Source organism: Ptychodera flava, chromosome 21, assembly GCF_041260155.1.
Source record: "Ptychodera flava strain L36383 chromosome 21, AS_Pfla_20210202, whole genome shotgun sequence".
Taxonomy (NCBI): Eukaryota; Metazoa; Hemichordata; class Enteropneusta; family Ptychoderidae; genus Ptychodera; species Ptychodera flava.
The window spans coordinates 19,685,890-19,710,400 of NC_091948.1; the positions used below are offsets into that span (position 1 = coordinate 19,685,890).

Consider the following 24,511-nt stretch of genomic DNA (forward strand, 5'->3'; position numbering starts at 1 on the left):
GGTGTTACAAGGCTTAAATAACTAGATAACAATAGACTAGAGCAGCCATTGATTACACAGCCAGCAATATTACACAGTCAGCCAGTAATTGCCATGAAGGACTCCCTAGGACAGCGAAATATATATTGGTATGAATCTGCATTTCAAATATCGGGTTGTACTGAAGAGCAGGATCGTGCCATGGCGTGACGGGAAGGCCAGTCACCGGGAGGGAAAAGAAATGCACCATATTTGAATCTCTAGACGCTAGAAATTTTGATTGCTGTCACCGATAGCATCAGAAATAATAGAAAATCCCATCCCATCTGAGATGCAAGGGAAACGACCTGGCCCGGGAAACGCCGGGAAACCGTGATCAGAATGTAAACGTTCGATTTTCACCCAAGGGTTCTGTCGGTGAATATGTAACGTTCATTTCCCAAGAGGCTTCGCGTTATATCGTGCTTTCTGTATGCTCTTTAATACTAAATTAATATGCACGGGCTTATTCTGGCCGCTAGTTGAACTGAATAATCTCAAGAAATTACAGATAGAATATGAAAAAGAAACGAATCGAAGACGGTAATAAAACAGTTTTCAGTTAATATTTTCAGTGCCGCAGACAGAGAAGATGGCATCTGCATAAATAGAACGGGTGGAGATTGAAGGAAGTATAAATACTGTACAGTTTTCTCTTTGTCACTTTGAACGGATGGAATTATGTATCTTTTGATCCAAGTCTCGTATATGCAGACTACACTGCGCGTGAGATTCTCCGTGAATTCATTTGGCGACGAAATCGTGCATAGCATGCAGAAAGAACAAAATTATTTTTCTAGCAGACGGCATGACGTCATCCTTTTCTCATCCTACGTGTTTTGTCTGCAAGTGTCAGACATCTGACACTCGTTAATGTTTCGAGTGAAGTTGTTCTTCAATATCGTGTAAAATATTTCCAAATTTATTTGAAATGGTAGGAATTATTTCTGCTTCAATACCATGAGAGTAGAAAATGTAATGAAATTTATGCGAACAAGTAAAGGACGAGTTAAAATTAACATAAAATTTATTTTGTTAAATATCTCATGAATTAACGTGTTTTTTACTAATTTTAGGGGAAAGAATATTTAGTGTCACTGTGAATACATTTTGTCGAGATTTAAATATTAAAAAAGGGAATATTTTGTAAAGCGAAAAGTAAAATTTTCCGATCAGTCAAACGCTGTGATTGACAAGGTTACAAGACCTACGCTCTGTGCAACTGAAAATTGACTAATCCATATTCTTGATATCGTTAACGTCCGCCTGATTCAACATTTGCACCGTCAAGGAAGTGCACTGTATATGACCTTTCCCCTCTAAGGGGCAAACCATTTCTTTTGGGAGGTGGGTTCACTTCGATAAAACGCAGAAAAAACTCATGGAAGAGTCTTGTTGGTATTATTGAAACGACTCGGAAGCGGCAAATATGAAATTCTCGTTCGATGAATACAGGTCCTGTGCAACTTTGGCTCAAATTTGTCATTCCTATTATCTGTGACAGTTCAAACTGGTCAACAAATAGTTATGAATTGATTAATGCATTTTGATTCAGCTTCATGCATCTGAGTATAAGGCATCATCCAATTACAAATCAAATACACAATATATGGGAAAAGGTTGGAATCTGATATCGCGGGCCACTTTGCAGAAGCTGCAAGGGTTAACCGTTTGACCCGGCAATACTGCATGGATAATGATATCAGTGTGACGCAGACCCCTGCTTGGCATCATCATTGCCCACAGCCTGAACTGTCTGCCTTTTGCGTCCAAACTTTGAATACACATGTCAATGTAAATCTAATTCACCCTTTTTAATAGCTTAATTGAATTTCATGAAAATAATCCAGTGAAGCCGTACAACTCTCTAGACAATTTTGTGCTTTCATAAGAGTTCAAATTGGCAGCTTTTCAATCTTTTCCCCTTCAACACTTCGGACTAATTACTGTTTTGTCCATCTATTTCCCACTCTGCTCATTTGTGTGTGTGTAAGTCTCACAATTTCTGACATTCTGACACGATGCCGCAACCGGTATCAAGGTTCTCAGTTTGACCTTGGCATATGTCTACGATGACTTCACTATTTGGATTCCGATATTAAAAATCACTGAAATCGAATCCACAACACTGACTGTACTGTTGATGTGTCAAATGATTAATTAAAACTGTTCTTTTTAGTTCAAAGTTCTGATAACCAAACAGCGACATTACTTTTCCGATGCGTCAGATTTCTGGCATTGTCACCACCCTATCTAGAATGTCATGGTTTTAAAATGTATTTATAACTATTTCCCCATATTTATTTTTTAAAATTGGTTCCTCAATCATATTCCGCGTTGCCATGGGGATATTTAGGAGATGAGTGAATGCACCGACCGTGAAGGGGTGTTTGTGTGTTTGAACGCCTATCGTCAATTTAAACACCCTGGCAAGTGACGACACGAACCTTTCACATGACGTGTAGATAACCTTTGACCCGCACAAAAATTTTAAGCAGGAATGGTTATTTCACGACTGACCAATCAGAGTAGAGGGAAAGTGATTCTCACTGGCTGCTGACTTATTTCTTAGTCATTCAGATGAAGAGTGTATAAATTTGGCATGCGATTCATAAGATAATCAGTGTGGTTGCTCACGACAGACTCGTCTACGTCCTCCGTGAGCTTATCTCTTCTTCCTCCCGACGCCTTGAACTTCTATACGCATTCGACATGGTGAGTGAAAAATCTGGTTAATTTTCTTTTCTTTGGGAAGAAAAACGTTTCGTTCATTTTTCGTGAGGCTTCACACGTTATCTCATGGATGGGCGTCTTGGCAAATGCTTCCGTTTTATTGTGTGAGACATAATTAAGCAATTATGTGATTTATGCTCTGCTGATGATTTTAAGCGTATCGGGATATGAAGATCGGCTGAAACACGATGGATAAGGAAACTGTGGACTGGGCGGACGTTGGACATATCTTTTTTCATTTCTCTCTTTTAAAAAGCTGTATTTCCCTATTCTCTAATCACCGGCACGTTCTGTCGCATAGCACGTGATGAGACGGCCATGTGTCTGGGCGACCGCCCGTCATGACGATCCGCGAATGTGAAACGTTTAAACGCATCCAGTTGGTTGAGAAACCCTTCAGGTAGCGCATGTGGTACAATAATTGTAGACCAGCGTGACGTTCCGCTTCCATCATTTCGAGGCCGTCATGCACAGACCCCTGTGCGTTTGACAAGAAGAATATCGGCAACTTGGTCAAGACGGCCTTTCCAGACATGACGAAGCCTCCCATCGCAGACCGTATGGAAACGTCAAGATGAATCACACGCTCACGCAAGTCGCTGCTTGTGGTCGCAATTGCGATATTTAATGAGCGGGCTTGCCGGTATAGCTTTCAGTACTGATTCTTTAAACGACATTCGATCGTGATTACAGGATATGACCTTACAGAATTAAGTATTCCGCTTGTCGCATACGGTGTAACATCAAACCGTATTGTATCATAGTGCGTCGGATTAATTACTGCCTTCATGATAAAAAATAATCACTGTACTGGTTGTTTTTTACTGAATCACTAACTTAGCGTTTGATTGTCTCGGTACCAGCGAAATCGAAGGATTTTCACAAATGAATAATGTATATTTGGCCTCTGTATCTCCGGGGAGTCGGCTTATTCAGCGCTGTAATCTTGTAAATAAAGACATTATTTCATTGACAATGAAACTTGCTATTTGCTATTTCATAATTCGAGCTCTTCATCTACATGATTTACATTGGCATCTCGAGAACCTGTTACAGTGATTGTACAAAGAAAAAGTCAGTATTTTAAGAAATTTCGTATTCTCAGTTTACAACAGCAACATCATGTGGCTCATCTTTCGGTAGGTATGGTGACCTCGAACGAAAGAGGATGTAAAATATTGAGTTTTGCCTTTGTGGTCCTTTGAGGGTGAAATTTTATTTGGCTTTTTGCTTTTAGAAAAGGAACGAAACTCTTCGACGTAAAGCACGAAAAAATGCAAGCATGGCGTACACAAGGCCATCGGAGCCTAGCACAATCAGTTAAGAGATATGGTTTCTGATGAGTTTCTAGACGGAAGCAGTTTTATCAGACAAGAAACGACCTTCCGCTTTGTTGGTCTTTTCCTCTTTGATCTACAGTTATTGTTCGAACCAAATATGGCGGCATGAAATCCGGCGATCCGACTGTAGGATTATAAACTGAGTTTTCAAAACAATTTATGAGGAGTTTACATCAAAGAAGTGAGAAATTAAGTTTTGAAGAGACAGGGTGCCATGGCCTATAGTTGAGTCAGTTTTCGGAGAGGTTTCGCATATCACGTCGAGACACCAGTGTCCCGAGAAATATTTCCTCTGAAAATAGCGGTGTTGTCAACACTTCAAATTTTGAGGAGAATCATGCACATGGGATGGGGGTTCCATTAACAGACAGGGGTGTCTCTACAACGGAACACAAACTCACTGTCAGATTTATGGGCCGTAAATAGCATCGCTATTATCTCTGACACACCATGCCAGATTTAATTCTCTGCTTCCCCAAAATGGTGTCTACTATTACACACGGCATATCTGAGGGATATTGGAGGAATTTGAAACAAGACGGGGCACATTTTTGAACATGTAACACTTAAACAGCTGCGTAAAAATCTCACATTTTATAGACATTGAACAACATGAAATTAAAGCATTCCCATCAAGTCCAGAAGTATGACATCAGTCCTGACCCTATCCTGCGGGATTTCTTCTCAGAAACTGCTGCAGAGTAAAAACTAGGCAGACATCTCAGATGACTGACACATGTGTAACACGTGAATCTGATATAGGTCAGCCAAGGCTTCACATTCATGTCACTGATATGCATGTGTTCCGACTGCTCATCAACTGGGAAGACAGTGTCTTTCTGTTACAATCCGCTCCCATGATTATCGGCAAACTCGTGCGAAAATGAGAACAAACCGTACCCGTGGGGTCGATCTCACATTTCCCCGAATGACGAGTGAATGAAATATTTATCGGGCTGTCTGGATTATGATGTGATTAATAATGTATCCGTAGAGAGATAGCAGGCATTCTCTTCTGTTGTTCGCCAAAATGTGAAAGGAAAAATGCCAGCTATTCGTCGCTTCATTCTATCTGAGTCTTGGATGATTAATTGCTATTCTCGTAACTGTTCAATATTCAAAACGCGTGTTCATCATTAAAAGGGGTTATTGGTGAACGCTTCGATCCTTGGAATATTAACTGCGAGTTTTAAGAGGGATTTATTGACTGCACATTTTTTTTCACGTCCCACAACGCTATTAGTCTTGCACTTCCTCGACAACGACCCAACAACTGTCAAATTCGCGATCTTCGCATATAGTTTGCTGGCTAATTACATGTGTAATCTGAATTTCGTATGCAACTGCGGTCAACTACATTGATCAGGCATCAGCAATTCCGACCAAACAAACAAACATGCAGAAAGGATTACGTCATCGCCATCAGACAGACCCCTCCCAATTCTTCATTATATTAAAAACCCCATTAAAATCCTTTAAAAAATCTGCGATGCCAATTAAAGCTGCCTAGCGCTACTACACACCCCGTCATGTTTATTCAAGCGTCGATACTAAATTATGAAATCATCCTGTAAACCTATAAATCATGGAAGATATGGATGAGAGGAAAACATGGCCGAAAAATGAGTAATCCCAACCACTTGACGTAGGAATAAAAAAATAGCTGTCATTAAATATTCATGCAAGACACAGTTCATTCACCTTCTTACAGATCCAATGCTCTCAGCACGTCATTACCGTCTGGCATTTAGCCTATCTTGTCATCGACACAAAATTAATCCGCGAAATCAAATACGGTCGTCGCGTGCAATGAATGAGATGCATTACAATATATATGATATTAATAGTTAGTTTTCTTTAGTTTCACAGCAATTTGTTCTTCATGATGGAATAACACGTCTTTGGTGTCGCATAAAATAAATTTGACAGTCGATCATTAACTTCGAAATCTGACCCGTTCTTGTGTTGATATTATTAAAGAAAGACAGCCAACTTCATTCATCTGCTCCTTGTTTCCTCTCTCGTTACAGCGTGAGTGTATCTCAGTCCACGTTGGTCAAGCTGGAGTACAGATCGGCAATGCATGCTGGGAATTGTACTGCCTTGAGCACGGTATCCAGCCTGACGGTCAGGTTCCCAGCGACAAAACCATCGGTGGTGGCGACGATTCCTTCAACACTTTCTTCAGTGAGACTGGCGGCGGCAAACACGTGCCCCGTGCTGTATTTGTAGATTTAGAACCAACAGTTGTAGGTGAGTTCGAAACTGGCGGAAGAAAAGAGCAAAAAACATAATTTGACATCTGGGCGCTTCATTGAGCATCTCATGGTGTCAGTGCCACTGCCAGGGCATGTGCGTATCATGTTTTCTGATTGTCTGGGCAAAATTTGTGTTATGTTTTTCGAACAATATCATGTATACTTTACAAAATTACACATAATGATGACAGTGCTTTTCAAATCGCAGGAAACATTTTAGGATTATTATTTCAAATAACAATGCCGTCATTAATAATTCTTACTCGTATCCGTATATCTTCCATCGTAGCTGACTTTACGACAAAACAGCGTACATCCGTGGCTTTGCCTTTTCTTCCTTGTTTCGTTGTTTGACTTCTGATGTCAAAAAAGCGTACTACCAGAAGAAGTTGTAATCGATGCATATTAATTACATTAACACTAAGGGAAAATTATAGTTGTCAGAAAATTTGTGAGTTTCATATTCAATATTTTTATTGTCTTTTCATTGTGAAGAAGTAACACAATTTCTCATATTACTGAAATAAAGCGACTACGATGTATCGTTGCTAATCGGTTTTCGACTCGAAAAGGGATTGAAAACGAAAGAAGCAAAAATTCAAGTATTTTCCCGGCAATCTGTTAATTAAATAGAATGGTCACACCAGAATGTAAGTTTCCCATGTACAAGTCCTACTTTGATTTAAAATACATTCAAACCCCAAATATATAACCGTCTAATTTTGATGGCATTTCTCGACATTTTTCCAGACGAAGTTCGTACTGGCACCTACAGACAACTCTTTCACCCTGAACAGTTGATCACTGGCAAGGAAGACGCCGCCAACAACTATGCCCGTGGTCACTACACCATTGGCAAAGAGCTGATTGACTTGGTGCTGGATAGAATTCGTAAGTTAGCCGATCAATGCACAGGGCTTCAAGGTTTCTTGGTCTTCCACAGCTTCGGTGGTGGCACTGGGTCTGGCTTCGCTTCGTTGTTGATGGAACGACTGTCGGTGGACTATGGCAAGAAGTCCAAGCTTGAATTTGCTGTCTACCCAGCTCCACAAGTGTCCACCGCTGTCGTTGAGCCGTACAATTCTGTTTTGACCACCCATACCACCCTGGAGCACTCCGACTGTGCTTTCATGGTTGACAATGAAGCCATCTACGACATTTGTCGTCGTAATCTCGACATCGAGCGTCCAACCTACACCAACCTGAATCGTCTCATTGGTCAGATCGTCTCCTCCATCACCGCATCTCTTCGTTTCGACGGTGCCCTCAACGTTGACTTAACAGAATTTCAGACCAACTTGGTGCCCTATCCACGTATCCATTTCCCACTTGCTACATATGCCCCAGTCATCTCTGCTGAGAAGGCCTATCATGAGCAGCTTTCTGTATCAGAGATCACCAATGCCTGTTTTGAGCCAGCCAACCAGATGGTAAAATGTGACCCACGTCACGGAAAGTACATGGCATGTTGTTTATTGTTCCGAGGTGATGTGGTTCCCAAAGACGTCAATGCAGCCATCGCCACCATCAAAACCAAACGTACCATCCAGTTCGTCGACTGGTGTCCAACTGGATTCAAAGTCGGAATCAACTACCAACCACCAACCGTTGTACCAGGTGGTGACTTGGCTAAAGTACAGCGTGCTGTCTGCATGTTGAGCAACACCACAGCCATCGCCGAAGCCTGGGCTCGTCTCGACCACAAGTTCGACTTGATGTACGCCAAGCGTGCTTTCGTCCACTGGTATGTCGGTGAAGGTATGGAGGAAGGAGAGTTCTCCGAGGCTCGTGAAGATTTGGCAGCTTTGAGAAAGACTACGAAGAAGTCGGTGTCGATTCAGCGGATCACGAAGGCGAAGAAGAGGAAGGAGAGGAATATTAAAATTCGAGATAGTCTCGTGAAATATCGACAAATCACGTATGTCTGCCATCGTACTGTTTCCTTGAAAGCAAAAACGTGAACGCGGCATGCTGGACGTTGTGTTTCTTTTCAATAATTTCCGGAGTGACATTTTGCTATTGACTCGTCTATCTGTGTTTTTGTCGTTTTTTCGTCAGAAACTTAACATGTTGTGCCTTTTTTTTCTATGAGCGATGCCTACGCTGGCCATCATCTCTGTGAAATGTGATTGTCTTCGGAAAAAAGGAAACCATGCATGGGATAATAAAAATGAATGTGTTAATCAATACACAGAATGTCTTGCCGACTAGTTTTTCTTTGAAAAATTTGACGCAGTTGCTGCGCTCAAAAGTCGCTAGGGACCCCTACGACCAATATAAACACTGTATCCAAGCTACGTTGGCGATTGATGAAAGTTAAAACATGTTGGCCTTATGTACATCGTAAAATTTAAATGTTGCACCTATTTTGACATAATGCATCTATATATATAGCGCATGAAATAGATTGTGAACAAGAAAGTTGCACATGCGCAGTTCCGACGACCACTTCCCTTTAAGCTCAAACTTTCCGCAAGGAAACTTGCAATTGCCTTTCAAAATCACGAATGACAGTCAGGGATCACCGTTCTAATTTTGTTTCTAGGGAAACGAATCACCCAAAATTGAAATTCAAGATGGCTGTCATCCCTATGGGGAAAATTACTTTCGATTTTCACAAACATTTGATGGTGAAAATTTGATTTCCCCCAACAGCTTAAAAATGATCGCACACCAGTGGTAACAAGAAAAGTAATTGTCAAAATTTGAGAGTCCGAACATCTGGCCCCGAGGCGCATTCTAGCTTTAGTTGAATGTACATGTCTCCCTTCTTGTTTACTGAAAATGTCAACCGAACATCTCTAGTGAAACCCCTAGAGCAGAGCTCTAATTGCTGATGCTAGTCTGGCATTTATCATGATTACCATTATCCCCTGTGATATCATTATTTTAGTTGCAACGTTTTCAGCCTAGCCTACATTATGTAAAATAATGTAGATACAAAAAATTTGCTATGTTTTTCATTTTCTTTCGTGGTTATCGGCTGATACCCTGGTTTCAACAAGAAAGGAAATCGGCAACAAGACGGAGTCCTTTCCCAAGTTCCTCGCTTTCATTCGTTGCCGGCCCAGATGATCAAACACACCTGCCGCCCATGAAATTACAGGAAATTCTTGACATAATGCATATCACCAGGGAATTTTGATAGCCACGGGAAATGGATTCTGGGGTGATGAATATATATTCTATGCAGTTTACCCTCTGAGATATCACCAGTGTTATATTTCATAATTATGTTCAGGCCTATATGTCACGCGACAAATTACATCTGTTTATAGAGGCATGTGATCCGTGTCTGCTAGCATGACTCATCATTATTCATCCTGTCGCTAGCCGCCTTTTGTGTGCTTCTTTCTGCATCTCTTTGTCCTTCTTCCATTCGTCTGTCTCCTTAGATGACGTCAGAAGTGTGTGTGTACGACACGTCTAACGCTATACCGCTCAATTATTCCTGTGGCTGCCACATCCTTCCATGATATATCAAATCACTCTCACTATACTGTCATATCTAGCGAAGAAATATAGCTATAATTGTACGTAGTGAAGTAATCTCTAGTCCTGCCCCAAGAAGCTGTAACAGCAAGCAGTGTTTACCTGCAATTCAAACCATAGACAGTATAGTCTTCCCCCTCTACTGTCTACGATAAAGAAAAGTCTTAAATCGTACAATGCATGGGTTATACACTTGAATTACTTTGAACGAGGGAAGAGGCAGGCCCTACATGAAATGATCGGTTAATACACACAACATCACACTCCGGAAGATTTTTCGTCAGACTCACATTGGTATACCAAAGGATAGTGAATATTAATGACGTATACAAATCATTCTTAGGCGTTGAACAAGGGCAAGGCGCCCTCGTTCATCAAGGCGGATACCCTCACAATCACCCACGCCTGTTGTGAAAAACTGCGACATCGACAACCTAATTTGTCAGGCATTGGGGTGAACTTGAAATTGCCTTGATTTTTGTTGAGGAGCAAGTGGTTACCATTTCCCCCCGAAATTTAAAATTATTGGTAAGTAAAGCCCACGTTTAATGTTACCACAGATACGAGAATCGCAGAACAATGGTTTTCCACGACTTAGGACATCAATTATTTTCCATAGTCAAACGTAGCATTCATAAAATCTTGAAGTCAACTTGCAGCGCACCACAATATTAGTCATTTCGTCGGAGAACTGAAATAATTATAATATTAGAGTCAAGCTGAATACAGAAAGCTAATTCAGTGCTGACATGTAGCCACCGTAGCAATTTACGTTCAAATCAATATCGTACACTTGAGATCTATAGTAACTGAGCAATTCTTCTGAATGACTCATCGTAACGTATGACTCATAGACTAAAGAAAAAGAATACCCCGTAATTTAATGAACAGAATGTAGAGAAAAAATAAGAGAACAGAATTGATGAAGATGGTAACGCTACTTGAATTCAGCCAATCAGGATCCAGATAAATGACGTCATTCTCGATCATTCTACAGCTTCTGTACAGATTCCAATTTTGCATGAATCAATATAATAACAGTGTAAAACGTACATCAAGACAATTTTCTTGTTTTTTTTAGAAATTCAGTTAATATACGGTTCTTTTACACGTTTCAGAAGACATCCATATCTCAATTGCTGGACTATAATTTAAAACATGTCGTTGTCACGACTCTAATCTGCGTGAATTATCCTCTGTGAACTTTTGACCCTTAACAAATCAAGCGTCTAGACAAATGCACTTTTAACACATAAATGGCAGTTATAACAGTAAGTGAAGCCGGGTTGGATTTGTTTTGTAAGAGTTCCCCACTTATCGGTGTTTGGAGAAAAAAGTTGTCGACATCATTAATAATTTTATATTACTATAATTGTGTATATTTTGATGTTCATACATAATGTTTGCTACAGTGAGGGTCACCAAATATCGTCACGGTGTTCGTGAAGAAAACAAAAACATGACGTCCAGTTGGATTGGGAAGCACGCTATAATTACCAGGGTTCATTGTCCCCACTCCATCGAAGGCGAAAAAGCAATGCATACACAGTTGTTACATATACTCATACACACGCTCACAACACGATTGGAACTAGTTTGGGGAATTGGATCTTTATGTTTGTCAAATTACTCAAAAGTGTTGGGTGCCCTGTAGCTGAATGTTGCAATATTACAAATTATTAAAAAAACAAGTGCATCGCATGCATACATACATACATACATACATACATACATACATACATACATACATACATACATACATACATACATAGATACATACATAGATACATACATAGATACATACATACATACATACATACATACATACATACATACATACATACATACATACATACATACATACAACACAAATATAATTTTGTACATCACATGTATGTGTGCAAATGAATGTCTAAACATGACAATAACAGTGAATCTGAAAAACAAACGAATTCGTGTGCAACAAGACATGAGGATGTATATAGCCCAATACTTGCCTTTCAATAGTCTGAGTACTCTCTCTCTCTCTCTCTCTCTCTCTCTCTCTCTCTCTCTCTCTCTCTCTCTCTCTCTCTCTCTCATGTCATTTACGACTCGTTGATATACAGACACCTGCAAGTAAACTACGGCTACCACTAATCATCAGATGAGCATTTGAAAAAAAAACGACTGAAGTTGGAACATTCGCAAAATTTCATAGTCATATGTTTTGTCAACAGCCTTCAGCCAGTATTATTAAATGCTGAAGTAGCCAAAACTCGACAGCCGTGCAACAAGCGATAAATTACTCATGTACGTACCTACCCTTGAATTTAAGTTTACTCAGTTGAATATGAATCGACAAATAGATGCAAAGAATATGATTCAAAGTCAAGTTTCACTTTTGTATTGTGAAGCTCACATCTCCATTAGGGGCGAACCATTTGATTTCCTGGAATGGATGAAATTGGTATGGCAGCATTTTGTCCCGCTACTGTGACAGAAATTCTTTTTCTATTGTCCTACACCAAATCAATATATTTTCTACGTAGAAGCAATGCAAATCTGCTGAAACAATTTTTTCCAGGTCCATCGTAGGATCAATTATTGTTTTCCTCTTTCACCGCCGACAATTTTTTTTCTATAAATCCATCACCCTCACAAATCAAGGTTCTCCCCGTAGCTGGCAGGCAACTATTGATGTGTTTTCCGTTGGTTTTGTTTCATCTGCAAAGAGCATCTTCATGGTCTACTACAAAAATGACCTTGAAAAATCGAATTTTTCAACATGTCCATAGTGCATGTGTAACATCCGGGGTCATTGTCCTCTACTGAATTTTAGTCCAGACCAGAATTCACTTCCAATGATGACATTGCATACTGTGAACAGTGGTTTGTATTGGCAATACTACTCTTTCCTATTCCAACGCTCTTTAGGGAATAGAGTATCATATTTGTTTTCTATAATAAAAGTGATAAAAGTATATCAACAGGTGCGACTGTTGCTCTTTTAGGTATCTATGCCAGACGACCATGAGATATGTCCGATTTCATATTGCGGCGCGAGATGGAAGATAACCGAAGTGTAACAGAAAGCAGTTGGCGTATCCTCCGGGCCGAATTAAATCAGTCAACATAGAAAAGGATATAAACACAGGGGTTTTAAGGCAAGTAACAATAATGGATACGGTTACACTAAACAACTTGAGAAATAAAGTAGTTTAAATCGATAAAGTAATAATAATTCGTGACCTTAACAAGATGTCGATAAATTTATTTTTACCACAAGAGGAGTTTCAACTCTTTAACAATATAATGTGTGTACCTGACTGGGGACTGGACTGATTTCGTAATTCGACTGATTAATTTCCGCCGTCATATCTCGTCTTTCCAAAATGCAGATGGTCAAGCGATAGAGAAACTTGTGATAATACGTAGTTCACTTTCCATGCTGCCAATGATTTGGAATCCAACTTGCAACTCTGGAATCGAAGAGCGCCCTCTATCCAGTTTTCCCGCGCCTCAATTTGAAAGAAGGGACCAATGCCCGTCAAACATGCACTAAACGTGTTTAGACCAGCATATGGTGCGGCCCTCTGTAAATAAAATTGTCATCTATTGTTACGTGTTATCATTTTGCAGCTCACGACCGACCCTAAAGTGTCACACTGTGAGAGCACAGAGCAGAGCCCCAGGTGTTCCACCACATAACTAACCTGTTCAAATACATCGTAGCTACGTTGTTGTGATAATTCACAAGTCTACTACTAGCTTACTTCCTTCTGAAATCAAACAAAATGGTAAGTTTTCTCTGTGTTCCTTATGTTACATTCATGTTGACAGCTGCCTTGACAAAATCATAACTCAGTAGTTTGCAAAATGATGGAGAGTGTACTGTGTACACTATCAGATTTTCCATTATCCAAAGATTACGAGAAGGGCTTCAACAACTGTTACACTGTTTGTCTATATTCATACTTTAGGACTGTTTTGTCCTGATTATAGTACAGGGAAGGATTAGGACACGTAAAGCATGAGCAAGAGAGAAAACACAAAGTTGGGTGTGGTTTCGGTTCTCGGTTTCATAATTATTAGAAACGTTATCTTTATGATATTTTGCAGGAGATTGCATTTGCTTCACAATCAATTTCCCCTGTATGGTTTAGTTTGATAATTCTAGAAATGCAATCAACTTCGTCACATCATTCTGCAATACGATATCTTTTAAAGTAAGAACAGCATGGGTAATATATAAACTATCAGGTATGAACAACTTTTAGGTCCCCAAACGGACTCCAACAATTTTAACAGGATTGGAGAAAGACTTTTTATAGAACGTGTGAATATAGAGCATTTATAACGTTACCTGAACCAGCGTGTGACCTCCAACATTTGCACTTTAAAGGACACCGGATGTGTCAATTTTAAATTAATTGGCCCTCGTTCATGGTAGGTGACCCTGGATATTTATAGTGCAGAATTTGCAAAACGTCATTGTACAGAACATAACAACGTAACGGTTGTAAGGGACTGGTCAGTTTCTTCGGCCGGGGGGCGGGGGCCCGGTGGATTATTTTTTGCCGACGTCAAAAAGTGGCTGACCCCCTATTCCAAATTTTGAAAACAGGGTAACCCCCCTATTCCAAATTTCGAAAACAGGGTGACCCCCCCCCCCCGGCGCGCGACATAGGTAAAACAAAAGGTGGACATAAATTATATACATTTTACATATATATTTATATTTTAAATAGTCATTCTATGTTTTAATGAAATTGTTAACATTTCAGTTGTAAGATAGGAATTTCAAAGTGTCAATCTTAAAGTTTGAATACAGTACATTTGAATGAGCTGTATTTTGAATGAGCTGTGAATGTATTTCACACTTTCTATGCTTAACCAGATGTCCTGAACTGTTGTACAGAAATGGATGTCAACCATTAATATCAAAGAGGAAAAAGCAGTGAATCAAAAACTTTGATGGGTGTTAAGACTTGCCAACCATCCAATTAAATCTCCTGAGGAGCCATAGAGAGCTTTTTTAGCCAATCTGATGTGTACAGTGTCTGAGAGGACCTTTTCTTGTAACATTGAAACCATAAAAGCACAGCTAATAATGACAAAAACTGCCTTTTTAACTATTATTTTGTTTACAAAAAAGCATCTTTCTACAGAAAACCTGTGACACAAAGGAAAATAATTGCATCAATGAGAAGGAAAGATATCTTGTCATTTTCTATCTCTAAAATAAGTCACTGTATCAAATATATATTGTGAAATATTTGTGCATGTTGCTTTCTCATACTGAATTCTCATAGAGAGAACAGAAAAGTATCAGGAATTTGTCATCCTTTTCATATGAAATGCAGATTTCATAATGTACACTTTCACTTTGTAAACATCAAGATATCTCTGATTTATTAAAGTATGGCGCCCGAAGGGCGCGCTGAAAAATATGAAACATCCTGATATCTCTGATATATATGCCTTGTATATTTAAGTCGTGCACCTGAAGGGCATGCTGAAAAATGTCTGATATGTTAAAGTAATGAGCTTGAAGAGCACGCTGAAAAATATTGAACATACAGATATCTCTGATGTATGTATGCTTGATATGTTAAAGTTGGGCGTGCTGAAAAATATGACTGATTATTAAAAGTTACGCGCCCGAAGGGCGCGCCGAAAAATACAACTGAATGATGAAATTTGTGGCTGACACTAGCATTTTAGGCAATGATGAGCCTGTGTCAAAATTCAAAAACACACTGAACCCCCCCTATTGGGTATTTCAAAAACATGGTGACCCCCCCTATTACCAAAGTCAAAAACAGGGTGACCCCCCCCCCATGAATCCATCGCCCCCCAGGCTGAAGAAACTGACCAGTCCCTAAACACATTTTATAAACTGCTTCTTAACTTCAGGTTCCACTTTGTAGTAACGAACATAAATAAATCGCCCCTCGTTATTCAACGAACCATTTATTGTACACTGTCCGAAATTTAGGGCTCTCTCATATAAAAAGTCGAGAAAACGTGACATGTATAGAACCATACACGAAGCATTTCACTTCAAACTGGCGCACAGGGCTATTTTTTAAACCTTGCACTCAGCTGAGACATAGATATAGTTTTCGATGTACCAAAGCAAGTTGTTTTATACTTCATACTGAAATGTTGTTGCCTATCAGATGTTAGCTGTGGAAACGCAGCTATCTGTTGGCGGAGTAGCGTGCGTCGTTATGCTGGTCAAAGGTCAATCCCCGCCACGGGGTTGACCTTTGACCGTATAGCGACACACGCTACCCCGAGAACAGATAGCTGCGTTTCCACAGCTAATCCGATGTTTGAATAAACAGCAACACAGAACGCAGCAGAGTAGCAGGAGTATGGTTGTATTCAGTGACAATTAAGGGCGTCCTCAGACTAGTCCTGATTTCTACAGTAAAGGGGGTGTGGCAGTCATTCCTCAGATGTTCCAAGTTTAGTAAATTTATACACCCTGAGTACAAATGTGTACTTTAGTGAGACCCACTACCCAGTTATGATGATGCATCATTTCTAGCCATATCAGTTCTTTATAATATGGAAATTATAGGATTAACGTTTGTGAGAATAACGAAAAGTTGTAATCTTCCTACTCTTATCGCAATGCAAAATTCACGTCAAATGGTTTGTTTCGTTTCATTCCAGCGTGAGTGTATCTCAGTCCACGTTGGTCAAGCCGGAGTACAGATGGGCAATGCATGCTGGGAGCTGTACTGCTTGGAACATGGTATCCAACCTGATGGTCAGATGCCCAGCGACACAACCATCGGTGGTGGTGATGACTCCTTCAACACTTTCTTCAGCGAGACCGGTGCTGGCAAACACGTTCCCCGTGCAGTCTTCGTAGACTTAGAGCCAACTGTAGTCGGTAAATTAAGTTTTCATTCGTAATTCTTTTAAAACAAAACATATGCTCACCCAGCGGATGCAATATTTTAAGTATTCAGAGAAACAAGCACCGCAGTTTATTTACTCTCTCCTTTGTTCTTTGAAAATCAAAATTATTGAATGTTTCTTTGGACCAAAGTCCCTCCATCGGGGTGGAGGGTCTGTGTTCGGACAAGCCTTCACCAGTCACTTAGGGAACGAGCACAATTAACGGCAGGGGGGGGCCGGAAGAGAAAATATGTGGTGCGTATATTTTTTACAGGCCCCCCCTAACACCAGCAAAAATTTTAGTGGCCCCCCCATCACCGGCAACAAAATTTTTGTGGCCCCCCCCTCCCCAAAAAGAAAGATTACATAGGTACAAAGTTGTACACATATATATAATCCTTATAACTTTTAATATATGCTTTAGTGAAAACAACATTCTTGCATTCTTGAAATAAATAATAAACAAATAAATATATAAATAATAAACAAATAAAATAACTTTACTTCAACTGAGTATCTGTATGATGTTTTCAGATGTTGGGGAAAAATGTATAACATGACCGTTGTGATTTCAATGCACTTTCCACAACCCAGTGTCTGCCTTTCTATGACTACCCAAGATATTCAATGTTACTCCACTGTAATGACAGTCTGCCATTGGAATAGTCCTTCATGGGCTAACTATAAAAGACCCATTAATGCCATTTTTCCTCCTTTTTTTCAGTATTTTTTTCCTGTGTGTCCACTACGTATTCTAGTTCTGAACTGCCTATTAGCCAGTCCACATTCCTGTGTGGAACAGGTTGAATGGTTATTTGAGGAAAAATAGGCAGTCCATAGCAGTCCAACCTGCCACATGCCAGTATTGGAAATATGACATGTTAAAATTTGAACATTCATCACTGGCTATGAATGTGAAATCAGACTCAGCCATGTGAAGTAACCATTCATTAGCAGTCCTATTGAATTCATGATAGAAGGGAAGATTGTCAATGGATTGAATGGTAGCTTACACATGTGGCGGTAAAAATTTAGACATGCATTAATAAACTCCAAGGACTGACTTGTTGTCAATTCTCATGTTTTCTTATCCCTATTGTCTATTTAATTTAAATAAATTAGGCGGCACTCATGTGTAGAGTTGATTTTACTTGGGTTAAGTTTTTCAGGTGAAATTACTCATGTTTGCACTATAGAAATGCCACATGGGTCACATTTACCAGTTAAATTGTTCTCAGACTTAAATATTTAGTGGCTACAGAAGCAACGGTTTGCCATTTTAAAGTGACAGTATAAAGCTGTAAGTTTTTGATTTTGTTAATATTTTTGTTATGTATCAACTGCACTTACTTCATTGGTTTACAAATTAAGTTGAATTAGCTCGTTGATATTATCAATACAACCAACATACACTTTGTGTGCATGTATATTATAAAAGTTCACTGTTATTGTGTTCAATTGAAGTTTAGTCCAGACCAAAATGTGTTTACCAACAATAACAATGCTGACTGTACATAATACAGGTTGTGAAGACTGGATATTTGAACGTGTTTTAGAAAATAGAATAACATTAGCAATACTGGCTAACATGATTTTGAAAAGAGAGAAAAACCTGTAGTCGATGTACGAAGAACACAATTTCTGCCAAAATTCTGAAGTTACAGCCTATCCCTTAAATATAATTAGCATTAGTTTCATTCATCTCCATTCAAAAAAACGAGACCAGGGATTTTCAGTATAAACCAATGAATATGACAAGAGGGAAGTCATGCAGATGGCTACAAACGTCTGTGAGCAGCCTCTAAATTAAATCAGCACAGATAAAATTTTAAACATCGTTTATTTTTATTTTCAAAATGTGCAATAATAAACACATGTTCACCGCTAAATATTCCATATGATCGGAACCTGCATTCTATTGAAAGGTACTCACATTTCCAGACGTAATATGGTTGGATCTGTCATTAAATTTTTCTCATACGGTCCATGTTTTCGCGTACGTCCGTCAGCAACTGGCTATGATGTGCAGTCATGTACATGTACGTCAGATCATCACACAACGACGAACACACTTGCGACGGTTCTGCATCTGCCATTGTAAAACTTTCGCGATTACAACTTACATAAAACTTAATGGAAACGCAGTACAGGTACTGTTCTTCCCCAAACCGTTCAAAAGTCGAGCCGGATGGACTAGCGTTCTGACGATGTATGATGTCGTGACTTTGGAAAGAGTTGTGTTGGAAGAGTGGACGGGACGCAACAGGGTATGAACGTAAGGGTCCCGTAAATGAGTACGCTTGGATTTAACGAGGCTGATCAGAATTGCAACAGGGTTCACTTAGTGTGTTGGACGTCCGTATTTTAACTGATCTCTTCATATAAAGTCAATTTTTGCTTATTAGAAAAATCTAAAGGAACAGTTTACGCGTACTTGAAATGTCAAAATTTTGCGACGATCACGACCCTTGACCTTTCGAATTTGACCAATGCTTTGTGTTCCCACACGATCGTTGTCGGATATCACATTGCATCTCTCAAATGAGATTGCGCAGATTTTTTGAAGTAATGGCTGTTCAGACCAGCTGAATCTCACGAATTATGGCTGATTTCTCGGTCATTTCTTCCCCCAGTGACGACACATTTTGAGTCAAAACAGCAAGTGAGTTAGGTCTAAGTGGTAATGTTTCAGTTGGCATGAAGGTAAAGTGTATTTCCCCGCGACAGTGTTGGATGCAGTGGCCGAGATAGCAAGTCGTCGTGGACGATAATTTTCCATTCATCGGTAAGTATTTGAAATGCATATTTATAAAGGGCAATTACGAAATTAGTATGCCTTATAGAGAGGCTTTTCTCTGCACATTGATGTTTTCCTGGGAAGCTTGGTTTTGTATATGGCCCGACATTTTTAACCTGAGCTTTATGGGTGAAAAGAAAGTACGTATCTGTATACCTGGACAGGGCGGAGGGAGGTGTACAGTGTGGCCATTAACGCAAAACAAAGCTGGGCTTGAACAACGCCTAAGCTTAGTTTGCGTCCATGGTCTCACTCAGTACAAAACACTGCTATAAAAAAAATAGGCGAAATGAAAATATTAAAAAAAAAAACAAACTACCGGTAGATCGTAGGATGAACATGGCTATGTAAACTTATGATTGTTTGTACCACCCGGTCTTACTTGCATTTTTTACTTCTTTTGTACATGGTTACTTTTAAAATCCATTGTTAATATGATATTGCCAGGTAAGAAGCCTTGTATTGAAAGACAGAAAAAATGTTTAGAAATGTGATACGTCTTAATTTTCAAGGGACAGCAGTTGTAATTTTTATTGAGTTCAATAACTTGTTTGCCTCATGTATTAACATACTTTCTTGTATTGATTCAAATTATGAATTGTGATGCCCTCACTTTGTAAAGATGTACATAAATTAATCGGTATAGTGGCTGTGGCAACTAGTCAAGTCAATACAACGTACACAAGCACATTTCTAGACATATATGTTACATTTTCAATGTATTAATTTTGCACTCGCAAAGATGTATGTAAAAAATTCCTCTATGTGTATGTAACAAATCACACACATGTTCTGAAACTTTATTGTAAAGTTGTCGTCTTAATAAATGTTGCTAAGTTCATTCTCTCCTTTCTGTTTCATTTCAGTGTGCATGTCAGCCAAGGCCCAAGAGAAATTTGGCAAGAATAATCATGACTTACGTAAAGAAGTCTTCAATGTCAAATTTCAAAACAAAATAGGACATGAAAGACGAGACTTGGCCAGAGTTAAATGAACTCTTTTAAAAACTAATCTTTGACTAAATCACTTTTCACTGTGTCTATGAAATTTGTTGAAGCCAAAAATTTATTAAATTGGTCATCAGACTTACAGATATGTTTTGTGCTTTTTATTTTGAACGTTTGGAAAGGTGAGTCTGCTTGTGTTTGCTGTGTTCAGGTGAGTCAGAGTTGCTTTAACTCTGTTTGGCCTGTCTTAGTTTTAGGCCAAATATGGTTAAATTACATATCCAACCAATTGTATCTTATAATTCACCGTAAGAGGCTGTGTAAAAGTACTTGATTTTACTGGAATTTGATTTCATTATTTGATGTTTGCTTACACTTGCAAACATGCAAATGTAACAATGTTTACCAAATTCATAACGGCAACATCAAAATAAGTGAAATCGGGTGTCAATCAGTACTTTTCATGGTGCTCTTTTTCTGCCAGGATGACCCTGTCATTCATATGTGCATTCAAAATAACCATTGGTTCACATACATGTGAGTGGATTCAGAATAACCATTCATTCACATGTGTGTGAATGGCTAGCTCATTTAAATATTTCGGCCTATACACATGTTACCAACGTGCTTCTGAAATGAATGTGGACTGCCTGACTGCCTATTCCCTATGCACATGCATTAAGTCATGCCAACTAGCCATGTGAATGCTAATTTCACATGGTACTGACAGGCATTCCTGTTCTATAAGGGATTCCTATAGCATGATGAAATAACCAGTTTCAACCGAGCCTCTTATCATTACCAACCATTATTACTGTTGACAAATGAAGTCAATTTTCAATAATAATATTGCTCATTTTACACATAACTGCATTGTGAGGTTTAAGACTTGGTATTTCATCATGCTACAAGAAGTTTAACAAGGAACTCCAGCTTCAACAAGGAACAAAAATGCTGAAAAATATTCTCTGTCTGTCATGGTGTAAAAAATTTTGGTGGCCCACCCTTACTTTCCCTGGAATTTTCATGGCCCACCCCAAGAACACTCATTTTTTTTCGTGGCCCCCCCCCCCCATTTTCTCTTCCCCCCCCCCCCTGCCGTTAATTGTGCTCGGTCCCTTAACAATTTTCTCGAGCGACGTACAGTGGCTCGCTGAGGGTTTCGTGATCATACCATCATCTTTGCAACCTTCTTATTAAGTTTTTTTCAATTGTGAGGATTTTGGCCTAGTCTAATGTTTCGAAAAGCCTTCTTCGAAGCGAGGTGATGGATGTCGAATATCGGGAAAGAAACAAAGTTATTATTGACTTTTGTATTCCGAAATACCTTTCTTACAGATGAAATTCGTACCGGCACCTACCGACAACTCTTTCACCCTGAGCAGTTGATCACTGGCAAGGAAGACGCCGCCAACAACTATGCCCGTGGTCATTACACCGTCGGCAAGGAATATATCGATCAAGTGCTCGATAGAATCCGTAAACTGGCTGACCAGTGTACCGGTCTCCAAGGTTTCCTCATCTTCCACAGCTTCGGCGGTGGCACTGGTTCTGGTTTCACTTCTCTGTTGATGGAACGTCTGTCCGTCGATTACGGCAAGAAGTCCAAGCTGGAATTTGCCATCTACCCAGCTCCACAAATAGCAACTGCTGTCGTTGAGCCGTACAATTCCATCTTGACCACCCATACCACTCTGGAGCACTCCGACTGTGCTTTCATGGTTGACAACGAAGCCATCTACGATATCTGTCGTCGAAGTCTCGACATCGAGCGTCCAACGTACACCAACCTGAATCGTCTCATTGGTCAGATCGTCTCCTCCATCACCGCATCTCTTCGTTTCGATGGTGCCCTCAACGTCGACTTGACTGAGTTCCAGACCAACTTGGTGCCCTATCCACGTATCCATTTCCCACTTGCTACCTACGCACCAGTCATCTCTGCTGAGAAGGCCTACCATGAACAACTCACGGTTGCAGAGATCACCAATGCTTGCTTCGAGCCAGCCAACCAGATGGTAAAATGTGACCCACGTCACGGAAAGTACATGGCCTGCTGTTTATTGTTTAGAGGTGATGTGGTGCCCAAAGACGTCAATGCAGCCATCGCCACTATCAAAACCAAACGTACCATCCAGTTCGTCGACTGGTGTCCAACTGGTTTCAAAGTCGGTATCAACTACCAACCACCGACTGTTGTACCAGGTGGTGACTTGGCTAAAGTACAGCGTGCTGTCTGCATGTTGAGCAACACCACCGCCATCGCCGAGGCCTGGGCTCGTCTTGACCACAAGTTCGATTTGATGTACGCCAAGCGTGCTTTCGTCCACTGGTATGTCGGTGAAGGTATGGAGGAAGGAGAGTTCTCCGAGGCTCGTGAAGATTTGGCAGCCTTGGAGAAAGACTACGAAGAAGTTGGCATCGATTCTGTCGATGAAGAAGGCCAGGAAGAGGAAGGAGACGAATATTAATCACGAAAGACAAAAGCGCGCCCTTGGAAAATCTCAATCGCATGTACCTAATAAAACAAAATATAATTCTTAATAATCTCTAACGTGAGAAATGTTTAGACAGTAAAATGAATCAACAGCAAATGATTGGAGGGAGAAATTTGGGTATTGGAATTTAAAGTTTTGTCACCAATCAGCTCTGTGGGTTTTTTAAAAAGCAATTCAGATATCGCAATTGGTTTCTACTTTTTCACGTCAGTTTCGAAATGTCCTGGCGGAAAGCAATTTTTGATAATTGGTTTGTAAAGGTATTCTGCGCAATGAATATTGTAAAGCAATAAAACATCCGTGGTAAAATTGAATGAATTAACGTATTCCAGTGACAAGCTTTGTTCTATTTCAATTCAACCACCTCTTGAGTGTTGCCCTCTATTTTGCTCAAATATTGTATGTATGTATGTATGTATGTATGTATGTATGTATGTATGTATGTATGTATGTATGTATGTATGTATGTATGTATGTATGTATGTATGTATCTATGTATCTATCTATGTATCTATCTATGTATCTATGATATGCACGTATGTACTTATATACTTAACTACCTACCTACGTACCTATCTATCTATCTATCTATATATCTATCTATCTATCTATCTATCTATCTATCTATCTATCTCTCTCTCTCTTTTTATCTGTCTGTCTGTCTATCTATCTATCTATCTATCTATCTATCTATCTATCCATCTGTCTATCTATCTATCTATCTATCTATCTATCTATCTATCTATCTATCTATCTATCTATCTATCTATCTATCTATCTATCTATCTATCTATCTATCTATCTATCTATCTATCTAAATATTTGTCTATCGTTCACAGTAATTGTCGTAAGGAGGGGTATCTATGGTATTTGAAGACACCAAGACTGTCCGTATACCCATATCTCATGGAGACAGCAACCTTGAGACTGCGCGAGTCACATTGTTTTTAAAAACAATTGGGGTTTCCAGCAGATTATTCCTTGCAGAGACTCTGATGTTGAAAAATTCATATCAGTAATATTTTTGATTATTTATGACTATACTTGCACCAATGATGAGTGACATAATAACTTTCATAAAAGTGAAGCGTAATGCTGTCTCAAGTCGTGTACTGTACAGGAGGAATCAAGCGTATTTCCATCGGGCTGAAGTTCTGTAGTTTTCCCCTATTACAGCCGCGGTAAACCAAAGTTTTCACAAAAAATCAGGCGAGATTATAAACGCAGTCAATATCTCTATACATTGTTCCTCTGTGAACTTTGAAATCAAGCGTCTAGACGAATTCACTAAGCAATAAACCACAACCAGCGACGGTATAGCACGAGATTTTGACTAGTTTATGGCATAATGCTCGAGCGATAGCGAGAGCATATATGAAGTGAACTGGTCAAAATTGAGTGATATACCGTCGCTTGGTGATCTTTATTGCTATTATATCATAACAGTATATTGAAATTCTGGCACGGAACGTCAAATAAGGATGTTTATTACATGCCTCGTATATCGAACGTCGCGCGCTCCATAGGATTC

The 24,511-nt window shown here is 39.5% G+C and overlaps 2 protein-coding genes across 2 annotated transcripts in view; both read left to right on the plus strand.

Moving 5' to 3' along the window:
• The first annotated feature begins 2,594 nt into the window (after positions 1-2,594).
• The window catches only part of LOC139121656 (tubulin alpha-1A chain-like), a 40,216-nt gene continuing 18,299 nt past the window's right edge, over positions 2,595-24,511 (plus strand). Inside the window, exon 1 of the mRNA XM_070686735.1 lies at positions 2,595-2,733. Within this exon, the coding sequence (XP_070542836.1) occupies positions 2,731-2,733 (3 nt within the window). The 5' untranslated portion in view covers positions 2,595-2,730. The remainder of the gene's footprint in view (positions 2,734-24,511) is intronic.
• On the plus strand, positions 13,404-23,298 carry LOC139121655 (tubulin alpha-1 chain-like). Its single transcript, XM_070686733.1, has 3 exons — positions 13,404-13,620; positions 16,508-16,730; positions 21,821-23,298. Exons 1-3 carry the CDS (start codon positions 13,618-13,620, stop codon positions 22,951-22,953), a joined length of 1,359 nt encoding a protein of 452 aa, XP_070542834.1. The 5' UTR covers positions 13,404-13,617; the 3' UTR covers positions 22,954-23,298.